The sequence below is a fragment of the Lactuca saligna genome, chromosome 8 (assembly GCF_052625555.1).
Source record: "Lactuca saligna cultivar CGN05327 chromosome 8, ASM5262555v1, whole genome shotgun sequence".
Taxonomy (NCBI): domain Eukaryota; kingdom Viridiplantae; phylum Streptophyta; class Magnoliopsida; order Asterales; family Asteraceae; genus Lactuca; species Lactuca saligna.
In genome coordinates, this window is record NC_136424.1 from 33,809,124 (window position 1) to 33,830,242 (window position 21,119).

At 40.4% G+C, this 21,119-nt stretch overlaps 1 protein-coding gene and 2 long non-coding RNA genes across 3 annotated transcripts; 1 reads left to right on the plus strand and 2 right to left on the minus strand.

The window, feature by feature from the left end:
* Positions 1-3: 3 nt before the first annotated feature.
* Positions 4-888, plus strand: LOC145009543 (uncharacterized). The gene has a single exon (XM_078968222.1). It carries the CDS (start codon positions 4-6, stop codon positions 886-888), a length of 885 nt encoding a protein of 294 aa, XP_078824348.1.
* Positions 889-1,317: 429 nt separating this feature from the next.
* Positions 1,318-3,277, minus strand: LOC145008601 (uncharacterized). Its single transcript, XR_013663563.1, has 4 exons — positions 2,794-3,277; positions 2,632-2,697; positions 2,283-2,454; positions 1,318-2,192 (listed from the first exon to the last, which is right to left on the minus strand). It is a non-coding gene; the product is annotated as an uncharacterized LOC145008601 (long non-coding RNA).
* Positions 3,278-3,550: 273 nt separating this feature from the next.
* On the minus strand, positions 3,551-4,456 carry LOC145008600 (uncharacterized). The gene is made up of 2 exons (XR_013663562.1): positions 4,182-4,456; positions 3,551-3,817 (listed from the first exon to the last, which is right to left on the minus strand). It is a non-coding gene; the product is annotated as an uncharacterized LOC145008600 (long non-coding RNA).
* Between the last annotated feature and the right edge of the window lie 16,663 nt (positions 4,457-21,119).

Below are 21,119 nucleotides of genomic sequence, written 5' to 3' on the forward strand. Positions count from 1 at the left end.
AATATGAGGTTAACTGTTGGAAGGGATCCATCTGCTGTTGATCAAATAAGGGGGTTTTCAAACTGGCTTTTGGACATAGGAGAAGGTAATCTTGGTGGTCCAAATGATGGTGAAACAATTGTTGATATTCCAGAAGATATTCTCATTAATGTTCCATGTGATCCTATTGGTTCATTAATCAATTTTGTATATCCTTCGATTCTTGTAAACTTCAACATTGCGGGTTATTTTCAAGAAAGAGAAATACTTGCTCCCAAGAATGAAGTTGTCCAAGAAATAAATGATCGGTTGCTAAAATTGATTCCTGGAGAGCAAAAAGAATATTTAAGTTCAGATAGCCTCTGTCAATCTGAGTTTGTTCATGATCAGTTTGATGTAAACTTATACTCACCTGATGTTTTAAATGGTCTTAGAGTCTCAGGTCTGCCAAATCATAAACTCATTTTAAAAGTCGGTGTTCCAGTTATGTTGTTGAGAAACATTGATCAGAAAAATGGCTTATGCAATGACACTAGACTACAGATCAAATCTTTGGGCAAACGTGTTATTGAGGCAGTTATCATATCTGGAAGTAATATTGGAAACCGAACTTTTATTCCAAGAATGTCTTTAACTCCTACTGAAAACAAAATCCCGTTCAAATTCCAAAGAAGACAATTTCCATTGGTTGTATGTTTTGCAATGACAATTAATAAGAGCAAAGGACAATCTTTATCAAATGTTGGTTTGTTTCTCAAGGATCCTGTTTTCATACGTGGCCAATTATATGTTGCTTTATCTAGAGTTCAAAGTAGAGAGGGATTAAAATTGTTAATTTTAGATAAGGATGGTAAATTATCAAATAAAACATCCAATGTTGTGTATAAAGAAGTTTTTAGAAATTTATAAAAACTTTGTATAATTTTATTGTTTAAATAAATTTTTGTTTTTGTTTTGTTTCAATTTTAATTCAATTCTACAAAAATAATATTTTTCTAACATATCTACAAATGCAGATTGTCGATTGGATAATCAAACCACTATGCTTTCATTATTTTAACGAATCATCATTTCACTATCACATAACTAATAAAACATCTATATTTATTAATTATTAAAAAATATATTATAATTCTTCAATTATTAAGTATTATTATAAATATAATTATTTTTAATTCTCTCATCCGTGGTGTCCACGGATTATAACCTAGTTATCATATAATTCAAAATAACCAATACATTATATCAATTTAGTATATACAAATTATTATATCAAATTTAACAACAACGTTATTGTTATATTTAAAAAACATATATTTTTAAAGACTTCAACTATATAGGTGTGTTTGCGCAACGCGCGGACATTCATCTAGTTTGATAATATTAGTGGCTTAGTGCAATCTACATGCCCTAATCTTGTTCAACACCATCACACCAAACACATATAAATTAACATTCATTTTCTTCAAGATCATGTTACATTGGAACTTATTTGAGTGTTTCACATCAACTCTTCATCACAATATGCCGACATCGTTACTGCAAAAAAGGGTTGGTATCCTCTCTTTTTCTTGACTTTCGAACCAGTTTGAATGTGAGAAAGCATCATCTTGAATTACACTGAATGCATGAATTTAATATGTAGCATATAGCAAGTACTTTATATTATTAGCCGATGTATTGTATTACCCTATTACTTGTATCACTACAAGGAACGATGCCTATACCAACAGCTTTTTATATCCTTATACCAATAATATGTCGCCGGCACATGCTATACTGAAGACTTGTCGTCCGTACAAAGTCGTCGGAATAGCTCCGTTGGTAAAAGTCAAAAAAGTCGTCGGGATAGGTGTCGTCTATACAAATTCATCAATGCAAACGACTTGTAGTCTAGAAATGGGTCGTCGGATTGATTTTCAAGGGAAAAAAGGTTTTAATACAAATCAATACCGATGACTAATCGTTGGAAAAAATGATACCTTTACTGACGACACGTCGTTTGGAAAGGTTCAGACGATAAGTTGTCTGTAAAGGGTCCTAACGGTTTGAATGGCTTATACATATACCGACGACATGTCGTTGATATATGTGTTGTTTTCCACATATTTTTTATATTTACCAAACCTGTTTTTTAGACATGGAATCATTTAAGCTGCTCTCTGCATCTCCTGTTGTTTGGTTCTCCTTGGATCTTGACTTTTCTAACTTTTCTGAACAAGTAAATCAACATATATTACAAAAAGACCAAAATATCCTCGATTCCATATACACTAAAAAAACATGGAGGATTCATGTTATACCTTCAATTGCACCCAAATTGTTGATTTTAGAGGATATGGCCTCAGGCATTGATGCATCAGGATCTTTGCTTCTGCGAATTTTCAAATATTCACTTCTTTGTGATACCCCTTTTGCCCTTGGTTCAAATTCTGCCTTGGGGTTCTTTTTCCTCTTACAACAGATGATGGTGATCTACCATTACAACAAACTTCGATAAATAAATAAATCAAAGCATCCTTATCTGTTATGTGGGCAGTGGCCACCAGATTTTGGGGGTGTTCAACGGTGGTCCTCCGGTGGTGGCTTGTGGTCATCGGAAAAGAGAAATAAGTAGAAAAAAAGTCAAAAATCAAAAATCAAACATCTTACCTGATGTCGATGGTCTGAGAGAGGTTGGAAAGAGAGTGAGGTCGACGGTGGTCCTCTGATGAGACCCTAATCGGAAAACAAAAAAAGGTGGAATATTAAATATCCAAATCAAAATTAAACCTCAATAAGAGGAGAAAATTGAAATTATGGTCAAGATTTTACCTATACTGGCTCTCGAAGGTCAAGGAGGCGTCTGGTCTGCAAATAGGATTTCGAGAGAGAAGTGTAAGATTACGATGGCTGCAAATGAGGGAGACGAACCAGCCATATTAGGGTTAAAACCCTATACAGACCACAAGTCGTCGGCATACGGACTAAATATTACAACGTTGTATCGTTTTCTCATAAGTAAAAAAAATAATAAAAAATACGAACCCTATACCGACGACATGCATGTCGTCAACATAGAGTTCACACGGATCGCTATTTGTTCTACCGACGACCTATCATCGGGAAAAGTTACAGAAAAACGATATCGTTTTCAGTTACCGGAAAATGAATTATAAGAAAATTGAAAATTAAAATTTCCGTTACTTGTACCGACGACTTGTCATCGGCATACATTTCAGAAAACCACGAAAAATATATTTCGTTCCCGCCTACCCTTTTCAGATTCGGCATGGTTTTCAAGGTCAAAGAATTTTGGTCCACTCGGACCGGCGACACGTAGTCGGAATAGTTTGAGTTTTAACGACGACAATATAAATGTCGTCGGCATAGGTGGTATTTCTTGTAGTGAAATTATATTTATTTGGTTGTTCTATGCCCACGGTGTATGTCTCGCACTCTGATGGGACATAAGTGATTTGTATTTATGCATATTACATGACTCAGTTTTAATTTAGTGAGAATATCGATAATCAACATGCCTGACGTATAAAAGCTTTTGCGATCACACATATGGAACTTGCACAACTAGTAAAAAAGAATTGGAAATTATATCAATTTATTTTATTTGCCAATCTAAACATCGGATTCCGAAAGAGCATTTAATTAATGAGGCACACCCTCCAACGCTACTAGCAGCAGATGGTATCTCCAAATTTTGTCTTTCCACAGCAACCGTTCTTACAACGGCTCGAACCTGGTGCTGAACCACATGGTTTTCGTTTTGGCTTTGCTGATCCACTACTTCCACCACCACACCCGACTATATCTCCTTGCCTCGGCGAATTGCAATCTGTAGCTGCACATACCAATTCCAATTAGTTACTACGTAAACTTTCATTACTCTCAATCCATCAAGCAAAACACTGTGTGTGTTTAGTTAACAAAAGACTGTCGTTTTGACGAGTTCTATGAAACGAAGCAACTTCATGGCAGATACAGTGTATGCTCCTTTATAAATTATAATATATAATAGCAAGTTGGGAAAGCTCGTGATAAATTATAGATGGAAAATACACCAAAGAAATAATTATAGGAAACAATATCTAAAAATCATACCAAAAAAGTAGAGTTTCCGCAAACACAATTTGTATGCTTATGAAGTTATTAAAAATTTGGGTTCATCCTATTACAAGATGTCGCATGTTTAGAGGAAAACATACCTAGTTGACGAGCACGGTTGTATGGGCTTCTGGCGGTTGCTATGGTGTGAGAGGATGAGCTAATGAAGATAAGGATGATAAGAACCAAGACAAGTCCTCCCCCTTTTATGATCGAGGCCATATTTAGAAATGACGAATGAAGGTATATATTTATATATCGGTTTATAGTTATCTATTTATACTCAACATATGTCCATAATCTAAACGCGTTTGTTCAAAAGTTGACGAAAACAGGAGGAAAGGAGTATGGGAGTGGTTAGCCGCCCCCAAAATCAAATCATATGTTCTCATTCATTTTCTCGTACTTTTTATTCGGAGTTTAATTTCGTCTTTTGCTTGCAATTTGTTTGGACCTATATCTCATGTCCTGCCGTGATCTACGGCTCTACGCGCACTAATTAAATAATAGCGAATTAATTAGTTCTTAGCAATGTTTTAAAAACCGGTTTTTTAGTTGAATTGGTATGGTGATCGGTTTCCGGTTTAACCGGTTCAACCGCCGAGTGAATCGGTTTATTCTATATTTTTCATATTTTTTTTTCCCTATTTTCCTACACATAAATACATATAAAAATTATGAATTTGATGTTTACAAGTTCAAACATTAAAAATACATATAAAAATAAGTTGTAGATGAATCCAAATACATTAAAATAATACATAACCATAAATTTTAATGTTTTACATCAATCTATATAGGTCAAAAAGAAAATAAAGTATGATACCGAAACAAAATATAGTTTTTGATGAATACAAAAACATCAAAAGAATTTATAACAGTTACCGTATGTTTTTATTTAGAGAAACTAAATAGATTTGAAAAAAATTACCAAAGTTTATTATGTAAATAGTTATTTTTCATGTGTTTTTATTCGGTTAGACCAGTTCAACCAGTTTTTTCTAAAAACCAGCCGGTTCAATCCGTTTAAGAAATCAGTTTAAAACTGGTGATAGTTGAATCGCTCCCTCTCCCGATTCCTGATCCAATCGGTTCGACCGGCAGGTTCAAACCGGTTTTTAAAACATTGGTTCTTAGTTGGTATAAGGACAAAACCGGATGAAAATGGACCCTAGGGGATAGAATAGAATGTGAAAAATTAAATATCCTTGTACATTTTCTTTGTATATATATCATCCTACCTATATATGTTAATTGACAGGGTCGGTCCTAAAAAATGAAATATTTTTAAAGTTTCAAGACGAACAAGAAAAAAAGACCTTTATCTTTATTATAATTTTTTTATTTTTAAATAGAAATATATAATGAAAAAAATTGGGTTCAGTGCAACTGCACACTTTGTCCCCTCTAAGCCCCCATGTTAAATGACCACTTGTGTCATATTTAATGAAAATAATAATGTTTTAATGTATCCTTACATCTCACTATTTAAAATAAATAGAAGATATATGTAGAAAGAAATATTGGAACTGATTCATACACAATATTTTTTTTTCGTACACAAAAATTTGAGTTTTAAAGTATTATATTGTACAACTCTATAATTCATAAATTGTTGTGTATGAATCACTTCCCAAAAAATATACGAGGATGTTTAGGACCTGAGAGAACAAGATTATGAAATGACATTAATTAGAGTTGCATCGGATGGTAATATTTAATCCTCACAAAGATATTTCGATTTTGCTTCTCAGTAGAACATATATGTGAATGCGAACGCGAAATTCGGTAATGTGTGATACTTGTTCTTGGGGTTACAAAATAAGTTTTTCTATTCGAAATACTTATTGCCAAATCCAAAATATATTTTTTTTTGAAAGAAAACATATGTAACTTAAAGTTAGTCGGAAACAAGTCTTAATGGACGCATTTCAATGGTGGTTATTTTAGCAAATGACTCAAAAGTAGTCATAAAAAGGTAAAATTACAATGGTCAATTGTGTTATTATTCTTAATTTAAATATTCTTTTATGACGTAAAATATGTTAAAAACGCCCTAAAAAGTAGTATTCATAATATTAATTTGATCTTATAAAATACGTCGCTTTTATTTAATAAAATAATTTAAACAGTAATCTTTGTTGTAAAATCAAATAATTATTCAATCCGAATAAAAAGATAAGAGGCGAGAAGTAGAGAGATTAACACATTTGGATTTTCTCCCTAGCTATATGCGTGAAAACAAGTAATTTATAAGATGTGGCATATGAAGGGTTCAATTATGATCTTGATCTCAGGTTCCAAGAACAGCAGCAGGCTTATATATGATGCTTCATCTCTCTCCACGTCTTCGCTGAATGTTTATCGTCCCTCCCATCCTCTCTCACTATAAATTATTGGGACACAAATTTATTGTACGTTTGCATCCCTGAACTTTGGAATCATTCCAATTGCATACCCAAATATTGACTTTTTTCTCATTTGTCCCCTTAAATGTCATGGCCTTTAACATAAGGTCCTACATTCACTAAAATAGAAAGCTCACTCGACTTGGAAAATGTTACAACTGGAAAATGTCATGGACTTCTTTCTCATTTTTCTAATTTGTCCCCTTAAATGTCATGGACTTTTTCTCATTTGTCCCTAGGGGTGAATTTTGAAGGACCGGGGGAAAGTAAAAACCGACCTCTAATAATATTTTTCAAATATAAACAAAATATATTAATATTACGATAAGATTCAATACGTAATAGATTGTTGTTAATTATGTTAATGCCTAGGAATAAAATACAATAAACTGTTTATTTACAAATAAACAACAACAACAAAAGAAACCACTTGAATCCAACGGGTTGGCAATGGATTTGTGATGCATTAACGACAATTAGTGACAAATTTCCAACAAAAAGTTCCGTTTACTTAATTTTTTTTGGCCCCCATTAAAGACACAATCCTATGCTGTCGTACACCTCGAACCTGCTCAAGTCTGGCCATGATTATAACCAATTCCGATTGACAAATTAATGGTATAAAACATTAACCATCGATGTAAATAATACACAACATGATACATATATAATACATTGCAAGATACATCAACCTATATAGTGATTGAAGATATCAAGAAATTCTACATTGGACAATAAATATTTTTTTCGTGCAATACAAACGTTCGTAAAGTGTTGCAGTATGCAGTGTTGCATCTGCATAACCGATCCCTACTTTTATGCACTATGTTGCATGGGTTTTATCGTTTGAACCAATTCCTATCTAGAATACAAGTTGATTACTTGTTTCTCAAGTTACACAGTTATTTATGAATGTTTCATTATTATTAAAAGTTATTGGGATAACATTAGGAATTATGTGAGCGTGACTTCGACGTTAAATCCATCTTCTGAAAAGATTCTACAACGCTTCAGTAAAAGAACGAAGAAATCAAATCATGAGTGACTAAGATCTCGAGGGTTGAAAGAGAATCCGATCGGAATTAGTTAGGAATGAAGGACGAGGTCGAAATCTTTTTATAGGAAAAATTTTCGAAAAGCGTGTAGCGCCCTACATGGTGTCTTCTACTTCTACCACGTTATCAGGTGGTTGTTGGCGTTGAGACTTCTACAACTGCCATGTGGCAACATGTAACGCCCCATATTTGGTATGTTGTTCCCGTGGCATTTATTTAGAAGTTTTATAGAGGGACTCGACGAGTCTATGGTCTGACTCGTTGAGTAGGGTCGAGGTTTTGAGCACGTGTTAGTCGGCAACTCGGCGAGTCCATATTCGGGACTCGCCGAATCTGCCTGCCAGGATGAAACCCTAAATCCCCGGGTTGCTCGCTATTTAAGCAATGATATGTGCCCTAAACTCGCATCCTTCACCCCTCAGAGAGCTGTGAGAAACCCTAATCCATTCCTTGATTGATTTAAGTGTTTTTGTGTGGATTCTTGAAGGTTTGAAGAAGAAGAAGGAGAAAGGAACAAGGAGAAGTGGTGTAGAGCAAAGATCCAAGGTCAAAATCAGAGTTCATTGAGGTATTTCTCGGAATCCCTCTGTTTTATGCTTAAAACTTCCATTAGATCATTTCTAAGGCTAGTTTGATGCTTTTTCCAACCTTATAGTTGTATGGATGCCTTAATAGGTCGAGATATCCATAGATCTGTTCATTTAGGAGTTGTAGAACCCGGATCTATTGCCTTTTTGAAGTTGCTTTGCATAAAAACCTTAGATCTAGCCTTTATCATGCTTTTTGAGCCTTATAATCTTCATTGATGCTTTTGTACACGTAAAGATAGAATCTTTACGTGATAATCGGACTAAGGAAGCTCAGGTTTATAAAGTGTATGCGGTGGTTTGGATCAGAATCGAGTTTTTAGGATCTGCATGCATGTGACTCGGCGAGTCGTTCTTCGGACTCGGCGAGTCCGGTCGCAAGTCCCGAATCTTTACCCTTTGAGTGATTCCGAGTGGAGGCCAGTGAGCGGTAGGGTGGACTCAGTGATTCGAAGGGTAGATTCAGTTATGGTGGGACTCTACGAGTTGTTCATACAACTTGGCGAGTCCAAGGCAATCTTCATAGATCGAAGAACAACTCGTTGAGTTGTTCATATGGCTCGGCGAGTCGGATGCAGATTTTCTGAGTTTTCGAATCGAGAGGGTACTCATCGAGTCGATACCATGCTCGACGAGTAGTCATGAGTAGGGTTGAGAAGTGAGATTACGGACTCGACGAGTTGGCGGCCCAACTCGGCGAGTCAGGTCAACTATAGGTTGACTTGTCCAGGAGAGTTGACTTTGACCAGGGGTATAAGAGTCAATTTACCCAATGCAGTGTTTAGTATCTGATTGTGTGTGTTATGGAATTGTAGCCGGGGATATACCGGAGCCGCAACAGTTAGTTTCCGGAGCCGTGCACACAGCAGCCAGTTCACGAGGTGAGTTTCCTTTCAGTAGGAACGGGTCTAAGGCCACAATGTCGGCCCGTTCAGTTAGTCGTAGTTTCTGGACTTCGGTCCAATGCAGTAGTTAGTATGTTTGACGCCTCCGTGGCTCGGACAGGATTTGTGTGCTTATGCTAGTTAATGTGTTATGATATGTTGTGTTCAGTCAGTTAGCTTCGGACTTCGGTTCGATGTAGGGGACAAGGTCCCAGACAGTCAGCTTCGGACTCGGTCCGATGTAGGGGACAAGGTCCCAGTCAGTCAGCTTTGGACTTTGGTTCGATGTAGGGGACAAGGTCCCGGCCAGTCAGCTTCGGACTTCGGTCCGATGTAGGGGACAAGGTCCCAGTCAGTCAGCTTTGGACTTCGGTTCGATGGAGGGGGCAAGGCCCCAGTATATGCTTTATATGTTTATATGGTATGTGGTAGTTTGGGGTAGCTCACTAAGCTTCGTGCTTACAGTTTCAGTTTTGGTTTCAGGTACTTCCGCAAGCAAAGGGAAGAGCTCGGGTTGATGGCATTGCACACACCACAACTTTAGCTTTATCCTGGGAGTTGATTCAGTTTCTTGATATGTTTGGATACAGTTGTGATACAATTATTCTCACAGTATTTTATTATGGTTTTTATTATGTGATACTCAGTTTCGTGGTTTTTGATATAATAAAAGTCGAAATTTTTGGGTCTTTTCAAGTTGGTATCAGAGCCTTGGTTTGAGGGATTCGGATATGCCTCCGGGTGTATCTGAACTCAAACTAAGGGAAAGACAAAAAGATTTTAAAAAAAATGTTTTTGAATGAATTTTGAAAAGCACTTAGAGAGAAAAGAATTTTTAAAACAAGATAAGGGTGTGGTGCATGCGATCAGCCGAGCTCAAGTAAGTACTCCCAAATTACCCATACAAGTTTTATTATTATGATTAATCGTTCCAGTTCCAGTAGAACAACATGCTAGTATAGGACTAAGGATCTAGGAGGATGCCTTATGTGCCTGTTATATGTGTTTCAGCTCTATGAGAATTGCATTCTAGTATCGAGTAGACAGCAGTAGGATAGCCTGTTTAGGTCATGCCTGGTAGCGCGAGCTTAGCATTGTATGCTAGTTCAGTTTCTCGTTATGAGAGTAGAATTGCTTGGGTAGCTTCCGGTGTCCGAATGCTGCTTGCTTCGTGCTTTGTAGAACTCTTGGTGATGAGAGTTATCCGTTAGGTGAATACGTCACGTCACATGTGATCAGGGTTGAATAATCTCAGAGTATTGGATTTGGCCCTATTGCGCAGCTCTCGTTTGAGTCTAACCGTTGTAGGGACGAGCCTTTTACTCGAAGGATTATCCGAGCCTCATCACATGTGATGGTATTCAGGTGATGGCTAATTAGCATTACAAGGAGGCCTTCAGCAGCTGAGGACTGTTTTGAGTGGAGTCAAGATTTCCCTAGGGCAAGCCTAGGATGAAAGTAGCAGAGATCAGTAGTAGTAGAAGTGACTTGGTGGAGTCAAGGCAATTCTTGAGGAGAGTACGGATAGATGTGGAAGGTAGTATGGGCTCGTACTATTGAAAGCAGAGGATCCGTACTCGAATCAAGGAAGGTCGAGATAAGACCAGGAAGCTATTAGTAGTATCAATGATCCATTGAGATATTCCAGTTTTCTGATGTTGCTATGATGTGTTTCAGAATGGTGGTTTTGCGTACGAGGCCAGCAGCCGGTAGTGGAGGCGCCGGGGAGGGATCAGGATCAGGCTCGGGAGATGAGCACATGGATGAGCAGACCAGAGAGTTTCTTTCTTCAGAGATTACTCGTATCATTTTAGAGCAGACTCCTGTGATCTTCGGTTCGATCAAGGAGGGTATCCTAGAGCTGATGGATGAGAGGTTGGTACCTTCCGTGCCGAGGTGACGGCCATGATGGGGTCGCACACACTTACGTTCAGGGAGTTCAGGGCATGTGGAGCTCCAGACTATCATGGGGCGCGGGACCCCATAGCGAGTACTAGATGGTTGGCGGATGTGGCCAACGCGTTCCGCTCGAGCAGGTGTCCCGAGGGGGACAAGGTTAGATTGGCGTCCTATCTTCTGAAGGACAGGGCACGGGATTGGTGGGAGGAGGTCGGACATACAATTGGAGATGATGCAGCGTTAGATGCCATGACCTGGGCTGATTTCTCTACCAGGTTCAGGGCGGAGTTTGCACCGGTTATTGAGGTACAGCAGTTAGCTCGAGAGTTCCAGGACCTCACCCAGACTACAGAGACCGTGCGGACATCACCGCCAAGTTCAGGGAGAGGGCTCTTCTTGTTCCTCAGTATGCAGCCGATGAGGAGATGAAGAAGGCCCGTTATCATGAGATGTTGCGGAGCGATATCCTCCAGTTTGTAAGCCGGTCCAGCTGTAAAACGCTGGATGACATGATTTCTAGAGCTCGAGAGAGGGAGATTGATCTAGAGATGGAGAAGAAGAGGAAACCGGAGACGGTTTCGGGTTCAGGAGGTTTGGCCAAAAAGCCCAAGGTTTCAGATCACAGATCCAGGTCTCAGCCGAACCACGGTCGTTGTGGCAGGTGTGGGAAGATGCACGATGGGGTGTGTAAGGTAGGGAGTTCCGGCTGTTTCAAGTGCGGTCGAACTGGTCATTTGAGCAGGGATTGTACGGCTCCTACTACTGCCGTTGCAGCATCAGATCTGATTTGCTTTCAGTGCAATCAGAGCGGACATAAAAAGTCCCAGTGTCCGAGTTTAGCCGCAGTAGGGAAGGTGGTTGCACCTGCCCCTACTACCTTGAGGATTACAGATGGCCGGCAGGGCCGGGCCGAGGCGCCAGTGGCGAAGAGTAGGGCGTTTCAGATGACAGCAGAGGAGGCGCGAGCGACTCCTGATGTGGTGACGGGTATGTAGCTTCCCTTCATCCTCATATTATTATTGTTTGATTATTGCTTATGATTATATGTTTTATATAGGGTCGTTCTCTGTGAACGACATTTCCGCTATGATATTATTCGATTCGGGGGCTACCCGATCATTTGTATCGCTTGCGCTTAGCAAGAGATTTAGTGGAGCTCCAGGGGAGCTTGATTGTCCTCTAGAGGTTGAGATAGTGGATGACAGGACCGTGAGGGTCGCCAGGGTGCATCGAGGGTGTTCTCTTCAGTTATTCGACGAGCAGTTTTCAGTGGACCTGGTTCCTATTCCCTTGCGAGGGAATAAGGTTATAGTAGGCATGGATTGGCTGAGCCCCAATGGGGCGGTGATTCATTGTGAACAGCAGTTAGTGAGGGTTCGGACTCCCAGTGGGGGAGAATTAGTGATTAAGGGCGAGAGGCCACAATGCGGACCAACCTTTTGTTCCGTTGCGAGAGCGAGACGTTATTTCCAGCAGGGTTGTGCGGGTTATGTAGCTTATGTCTTGGATGCCTGGGAGAAGGGCAAGACGGCAGTTGATGATGTTCCGATAGTGCGAGATTTTCCGGATGTTTTTCCCGAGGAATTGCCAGGAATACCTCCTGAGAGGCAGGTTGAGTTTAGGATCGACCTGATTCCTGGTGCGGCTCCGATAGCCAAGGCACCGTATCGTCTAGCTCCCCCTGAGATGCAGGAGTTGTCTACGCAGCTGCAGGAGCTGCTAGACAAGGGTTTTATTCGGCCGAGCAGTTCACCTTGGGGAGCGCCGATCCTGTTTGTGAGGAAGAAGGATGGGTCGCATCGTATGTGTATAGATTACCGGGAGTTGAATAAGGTAAAGGTGAAGAACCGTTACCCACTTCCGAGGATAGATGATTTGTTTGACCAGCTTCAGGGAGCATCTTGGTTCTCCAAGATTGATCTACGCTCCGGGTATCATCAGATGCGGGTTAGAGGTGAGGATGTGCAGAAGACTGCCTTCAGGACCAGGTATGGTCATTATGAGTTGGTGGTGATGCCATTTGGGCTCACCAATGCTCCAGCCGCGTTCATGGATCTCATGAATCGCGTGTGCAGGCTGATGCTGGATCGGTCGGTGATAGTATTCATAGATGATATCTTGGTGTATTCCAAGACACAGGAGCAGCACGAGGAGCACCTAAGGGAGGTGCTGGAAGTTTTGAGGAGGGAGAGACTTTTCGCAAAGTTCTCCAAGTGTGAGTTCTGGTTGCGCGAGGTGCAGTTTCTTGGTCACCTCGTCAACCAGAAGGGTATTTTGGTGGATCCAGCCAAGATAGAGGCCGTGATGCAGTGGGAGGTCCCGAAGTCTCCATCTGAGATTCGGAGCTTCCTAAGGTTGGCAAGGTATTATCGGAGGTTCATTCAGGATTTCTCCAAGATAGCAGTGCCGCTCACCCAACTGACCAAGAAGTCGGTGGTATTTCGTTAGGGGCCCGAGCAGCAGGCAGCGTTTGAGACCCTCAGGCAGAGATTGTGCGAGGCTCCGATCCTTACCTTGCCAGAGGGAGTAGAGGACTTCGTAGTCTACTATGATGACTCAATCACAGGTATGGGAGCAGTGTTGATGCAATAATTCCATGTGATAGCTTACGCCTCGAGGCAGTTGAAGCCTCACGAGGCTAACTATCCTACCCATGATTTAGAGCTGGGGGCGGTCGTGTTTGCCCTCAAGATTTGGAGACATTATCTTTATGGGGTCCGTTGTATTATCTACACGGATCACAAGAGTTTGAGGTACCTTATGGATCAGCCGAGTCTGAACATGAGGCAGAGGAGATGGTTGGATGTGCTGAAGGATTATGATTGTGAGATCCTTTACCACCCAGGGAAGGACAACATGGTGGCCGACGCCCTAAGCCGCAAAGTGTCGGCAGCCCCTATCAGGGATTTGTGTTTGAGGATGACAGTGATTACTCCATTGTTGGAGCGGATCAAGGAGGCTCAGGTTGAGGGCCTCAAGGAGGAGAGGCAAAAGTGTGAAAGGATAGTAGGCCGAGTATCTTCGTTTGATTATGACAGTCGGGGATTGCTGACGCTTTAGGGGAGAGTGTGGGTACCGTACTGGGGTGGGGTACGGCAGGTGTTGATGGATGAGGCTCATAAGTCTCGATTTTCTATCCACCCCGGGGCAACGAAGATGTACAGAGATCTTCGACCCGATTATTGGTGGCCCTGCATGAAGCGGGATGTTGCTTAGTATGTTGTGAGATGCCTGACCTGCAGGAAGGTCAAGGCGGAGCACCAGAGGCCCCACGGCAAGATGCAGCCATTAGACATTCCCGTGTGGAAATGGGAGGACATCACCATGGATTTTATCACCAAGCTTCCCAGGACCGCACGAGGAGTAGATTCGATATGGGTAGTAGTGGATCGGTTGACGAAGAGTGCTCGTTTTATCCCGATCCAGGAGAGTATATCGGCAGAAAAGTTAGCTGATATCTATGTGCGTGAGATCATTGCATGTCATGGAGTGCCGGTTTCAGTGGTGTCAGACCGAGATGTCCGCTTTACATCCAGATTCTGGAAGCGGTTTCACAACGAGATGGGTACTCGTCTTCATTTCAGCACCGCTTTCCACCCTCAGACGGACGGGCAGAGTGAGAGGACGATTCAGACTCTCGAGGACATGCTCCGGGCATGTGTTTTAGACTTTGGTGGCAGTTGGGATACGTATCTTCCGTTAGCGTAATTTTCGTATAACAACAGTTATCATGCTAGCATTGATCGACCTCCCTTTGAGATGCTTTATGGGAGGAAGTGTAGGACCCCGATTTGTTGGGGCGAGGTTGGTCAGCGAGTCGTTGGGAGCACGGAGGTGGTGCTTAAGACGACTGAGATGATTCAGCAGGTCCGTAGTAGACTGCAGACTGCGCAGAGTCGGCAGAAGAGATACGCCGACAGGAGGCGTTCTAACTTAGAGTTCCAGGTGGGTGATATGGTCCTTCTGAAGGTCTCACCCTAGAAGGGTGTCATCAGGTTTCGGAAAAGGGGAAAGCTGGGTCCCAGGTTCATTGGTCCTTTCAGGGTTTTGGCCCGGGTCGGTCGGGTTGCTTATCGGTTGGATCTTCCGGTAGAGCTTAGTCAGATTCACAACACTTTCCATGTGTCTCAATTAAGGACGTGTTTGGTGGATGAGTCAGCAGTTGTTCCCCTAGAGGATATTCAGGTTGATAGCAGCCTGAATTATATTGAGAGGCCGGTCGCGATTCTGGACCGGAAGACAAAGACCTTGAGGAACAAGGCAATTCAGTTAGTGAAGGTGCAGTGGCAGCACCGGAAGGGGTCTGAGTGGACGTGGGAGGCTGAGGAGGAAATGAGAGAGCACTACCCGGAGTTATTTGCAGACTCAACCGTAGCAGACTTCGAGGACGAAGTCTGAGACAAGTGGGGGAGAATTGTAACGCCCCATCTCTGGTATGTTGTTACCGTGGCATTTATTTAGAAGTTTTATAGAGGGACTCGACGAGTCTATGGTCTGACTCGTCGAGTAGGGTCGAGGTTTCGAGCACGTGTTAGTCGGCGACTCGACGAGTCCATATTCGGGACTCGCCGAATCTGCCTGCCAGGATGAAACCCTAAATCCCCGGGTTGCTCGCTATTTAAGCAATGATATGTGCCCTAAACTCGCATCCTTCACCCCTCAGAGAGCTGTGAGAAACCCTAATCCATTCCTTGATTGATTTAAGTTTTTTTGTGTGGATTCTTAAAGGTTTGAAGAAGAAGAAGAAGAAAGGAACAAGGAGAAGTGGTGTAGAGCAAAGATCCAAGGTCAAAATCAGAGTTCATTGAGGTATTTCTCGGAATCCCTCTGTTTTATGCTTAAAACTTCCATTAGATCATTTCTAAGGCTAGTTTGATGCTTTTTGCAACCTTATAGTTGTATGGATGCCTTAATAGGTCGAGATATCCATAGATCTGTTCATTTAGGAGTTGTAGAACCCGGATCTATTCCCTTTTTGAAGTTGCTTTGCATAAGAACCTTAGATCTAGCCTTTATCATGCTTTTTGAGCCTTATAATCTTCATTGATGCTTTTGGACACGTAAAGATAGAATCTTTACGTGATAATCGGACTAAGGAAGCTCAGATCTATAAAGTGTATGCGGTGGTTTGGATCAGAATCGAGTTTTTAGGATCTGCATGCATGTGACTCGGCGAGTCGTTCTTCGGACTCGGCGAGTCCGGTCGCAAGTCCCGAATCTTTACCCTTTGAGTGATTCCGAGTGGAGGCCAGTGAGTGGTAGGGTGGACTCAGTGAGTCGAAGGGTAGATTCAGTTATGGTGGGACTCGACGAATTGTTCATACAACTCGGCGAGTCCAAGGCAATCTTCATAGATTGAAGAACAACTCGTCGAGTTGTTCATATGGCTCGGCGAGTCGGATGCAGATTTTCTGAGTTTTCGAATCGAGAGGGTACTCGTCGAGTCGATGCCATGCTCGACGAGTAGTCACGAGTAGGGTTGAGAAGTAAGATTAGGGACTCGACGAGTTGGCGGCCCAACTCGGCGAGTCGGGTCAACTATAGGTTGACTTGTCCAGGAGAGTTGACTTTGACCAGGGGTATAAGAGTCATTTTACCCAATGTAGTGTTTAGTATCTGATTGTGTGTGTTATGGAATTGTAGCCGGGGAGATACCGGAGCCGCAGCAGTTAGTTTCCGGAGCCATGCATACAACAACCAGTTCACGAGGTGAGTTTCCTTTCAGTAGGAACGGGTCTAAGGCCACAATGTTGGCCCGTTCAGTTAGCCGTAGTTTCTGGACTTCGGTCCAATGCAGTAGTTAGTATGTTTGACGCCTCCGTGGCTCAGACAGGATTTGTGTGCTTATGCTAGTTGATGTGTTATGATATGCTGTGTTCAGTCAGTCAGCTTCGGACTTCAGTTCGATGTAGGGGACAAGGTCCCAGACAGTCAGCTTCGGACTCGGTCCGATGTAGGGGACAAGGTCCCAGTCAGTCAGCTTCGGACTTCGGTTCGATGTAGGGGACAAGGTCCCGGCCAGTCAGCTTCGGACTTCGGTCCGATGTAGGGGACAAGGTCCCTGTCAGTCAGCTTTGGACTTCGGTTCGATGGAGGGGGCAAGGCCCCAGTATATGCTTTATATGTTTATATGGTATGTGGTAGTTTGGGGGAGCTCACTAAGCTTCGTGCTTACAATTTCAGTTTTGGTTTCAGGTACTTCCGCAAGTAAAGGGAAGAGCTCGGGTTGATGGCATCGCACACACCACAGCTTTAGCTTTATCCTGGGAGTTGATTCAGTTTCTTGATATGTTTGGATATAGTTGTGATACAGTTATTCTCACAATATTTTATTATGGTTTTTATTATGTGATACTCAGTTTCGTGGTTTTTGATATAATAAAAGTCGAAATTTTTGGGTATTATTTTTGGGTCGTTTCACAACATCTGGTACGTCCAATAGAGGCAAGTTGGTAGCTGGTGGCCTGTTTGCTGCGTTGGAAACTCTTATTTTCTCGATATCTTCGGAAATCATAACTTTCGCATACTCGCTCCGTTTTCAAAATACTTTATATCTACGGTTTCGTATTTACGTCTACTAAAATTTTCTTTTATATCTTAACAACTACTTCACAATCTATTTTCATTTTATATTTTATAAACAAGATTGGTGCGTTGTATCTTGACAAATCATAACTTCTTTATAAAGTGTCAGATTTTCACGATGTTTATACTCATGGGGTTGTATTTATGATTACTACACATTCATATAGATTAGTTTATTCTATTATAAAACTAACTCGTATATTATTTATATAAAAATAATATTTATACAAATACATATCATGTATGGAAATTCTTATTTATTTATTTATAAGAAATTTACTTTATTAACTAACGTAACTTAAGATTCTTCTATAAAATGCTTAACACCAAAATACGGGCGTTAAATTTTCTAAAGATTGGATTCATCTCAAGATGGAGTTCTTGAAGATGTATCGAAACCTCTATTTTCTAAAATGTTGCATTATGCAACAATGCATATTCCAATTTGAATGAACCATTTGTTTTAATGATGCATGGGTTTTAGCGTGTGAGCTGATTCCTACCTAAAATATGAGTTGATTAGTTGATTATCAAGTGACACTTACAAATGCTTCCTTATTGTTAGGAGTTATTCGGCAATAATGTTATAACTATATTTGTAAGTCTATAAGGTTGTTAGGTATGGGTCTCTCAACTTTATTGAGAGGCTGAGATGGAATGCCTTCACAACTTTGAGGCTGAAGAAACACCGCAATACCTAGCCATTGTGTTAATTCTCGTTGCTTGATCAGCGCAAATCAACGATAAAAGAGAAGAAGAAACGGTCCTTTGACCTTAGATTTAAAAAAACAAAAAATAATGCTTTTATGTGTATAGTGGTTTAGTAATGTGGTGGGTATTTTCATCAAAAAATGATGTGACGTGGAGGATGATGTGGCGAAAATTTGGTATGGATACCCACTAACCTAAATAAAGCTATTTAGATTCAATATTAGTTTTTTTTTTTTCATGAAAGGGCTTCCACACATACATTATATTCTGCATGTGCTTATTTTATCTCTATTTCATTCATCACACTACCACAATTAAACAATATGGTTCAAAAATAAATTTAAGTTTTCATTGGCATTCCCTCGTTAGATGTATACAGTTTTCTCACACACTAATACAAACTGTCTTTTAGCAACAGTTTCTAAAAACAAGGATGTGTCGATTTTCATATTTCTCATTACTAAAGGCAATAAATTAATTTACAGGATTGTTTCCATAACATTTTACTCAAAACACGTCAACATTGCTGTAACATCCGGATTCCCGGGTATTCTATGTTATTCATTATTTTGAGTTAGAGAGAAGGACTCGGCGTGTCGACACCTAGACTCGTCGAGTAGGATCACGATTTGCTGACTGAATTAATGAATGGACTCGACGAGTCGGCAGGGTGACTCGACGAGTCCGTGCTGGCGGCAGAAACCCTAAATCTTTGGGCATGTGCCCTATTTAAGGGTCCTTATAGACCTCAATTGCGGCTACCAGTCCAGAGAGAGAAACCATAGAGAGCTTGAACGAGTTGTGTGTGAGAGAGAGATCCTTTTTGATCCTTGTTAGTGTGATTTTGCAAAGGAGAAGGTGTTTCCAGCAAGAGGAGGTCAAGGGGATTGCTATTATGTGGGTTTCCAGCTTGGATCTGCAACTTTGAGGTAGTAAATCGATCCCTTCTTCTGTTTAGTATGAGATCCTTGAATCTAGGGTTTTCTATACCTTTTTTATGGCTTGAAATGATGAGTATATTGTCCCTTTGAGTGTTAAACTCTAGATCTGGACCTTTAGAGGTCCAAAGAGCCTTATCCAACCTGCTTTATGTTGTTCCATGGAAGAAATGACCTTAGGTTGCCCTTTTAGAGATGATTTCACCAAAGAGAGCCCTATGGGTGTTGCATGAATGTAAAAGTCGGACCTTTACATGATTATTGTGTATAGGAAGGGCAGATCTATAGGTTAGAGAAGTAGATCTGATCTCAGAAGGTCATTTGAGTGTTGCCATAGAAGCAACTCGTCGAGTTCATAAGTGGACTCGACGAGTCGAGTCGGGTTGCCCCGTGATTCGTGACAGGAGTAACCCGTCGAGTGAAGTGATGAATCGACATGCCAAGTGAGTTTAGAAGGATTCAGAGGACCCGCATGGACTCGCCGAGTCGCCCATGTGCACTCGACGAGTCGGGTCAAAGTTTGACTGTTGACTTCAGTTGAACTTAGGGTTTTGGTCAAGCTGATTCAAGAGGGTTCAGGGAGGGGTAGAATAGCCTTCTACCCAATCTTTAGAGATGGGACTATGAGAGGGTATTTATCAGGAATGTTATTCGAATGATAGGAGGAGGCTAGGTTGGGACGTCAAGCACGAGAGTTTATCCGACTTCGTACGAGATAAGTCTTATCACTATATTGTACCTAGAGTGGTAACTATGTGTGACCGGAAGGTATTATATGCTATGAGATGTATGTGTTGTATGCTGTATATGATATGTATGTGTTATGTATGCTATGAATGATAAGGACCAGAAGGTCAAGATGATATGGACCAGAAGGTCGATACGGGTAGGACCGGAAGGTCTATCAGGATTTCGGGATGGAAGTCCCCTGAGACACTTGGACCGGAAGGTCCCACAGAGTTATGGCCTTGAGTGGCGTATGTGTTGTATGTGGTATTTTGGGAACCCACTAAGCATTTATGTTTACAGTTGTTGTATTATGTGTTTCAGGTACTAGCGAGGATCGCGGGAAGGCGCCAACATGATTCTGGAATATGTTTTGTTATGATAAGATTGGATACATTATGTTTTGATATTATTTTATGAATAAAAGTATGTTTTAAAAAATGAAAAATTGTTTTAGGAATTCACGTTGTTACAATTGCAAATAAGACTTCACATAGTAACATCAGTTTACATAAGAATAGTGAAAAATTGTATCACAGTAAAAAAACGGTAGCAAAATATCATCTTTAATAACGGATTTTTTTATTTGATATGTATCTTTGCCTTGTGACATTTGTTAAGTAAGATGTAAAGATATATAAGGTGACAAAGTTTAATTTTAAGTGATTAATTCTTATATTGAAATTTGCCACATGAAAAAACTTGTAACAAAGTAAAAAATAGTTATAATATTATAATATGGGAAGGTGACCAAGGCGATTCATTACAAAACACCCTCTGTGGAGAATACCAAAAGTTCGTCTTCCCATATCATGTAACTAATTGTGGAACGCTTTTGAATTTTGAAATAATCTTGAATATAAGGCATGTCAAAAGACGACAAACTTAATATAAAAAATAGATTTTGGTCCCTCTGGTTATTTATTTAAGATGAATATATATTAAGTTAGTAATATGTAATATGTGTTTTGAAAAATATATTTTGATATATATATATATATATATATATATATATATATATATATATATATATATATATATATATATATATATATATATATATATATATATATATATATTAAGTGTATTATGTGATGGTTACCAAAATAAAATAGGTACAACTTCAAAAGCTCTCTATCATATCGTGACAAGTTTGACATACAATAATGAGTTTTAATGGGTTATAGTCACCACAATTACAAGTCACCATAACTAATCATCAATGATGTAAAGTTTCCTTAAGTAT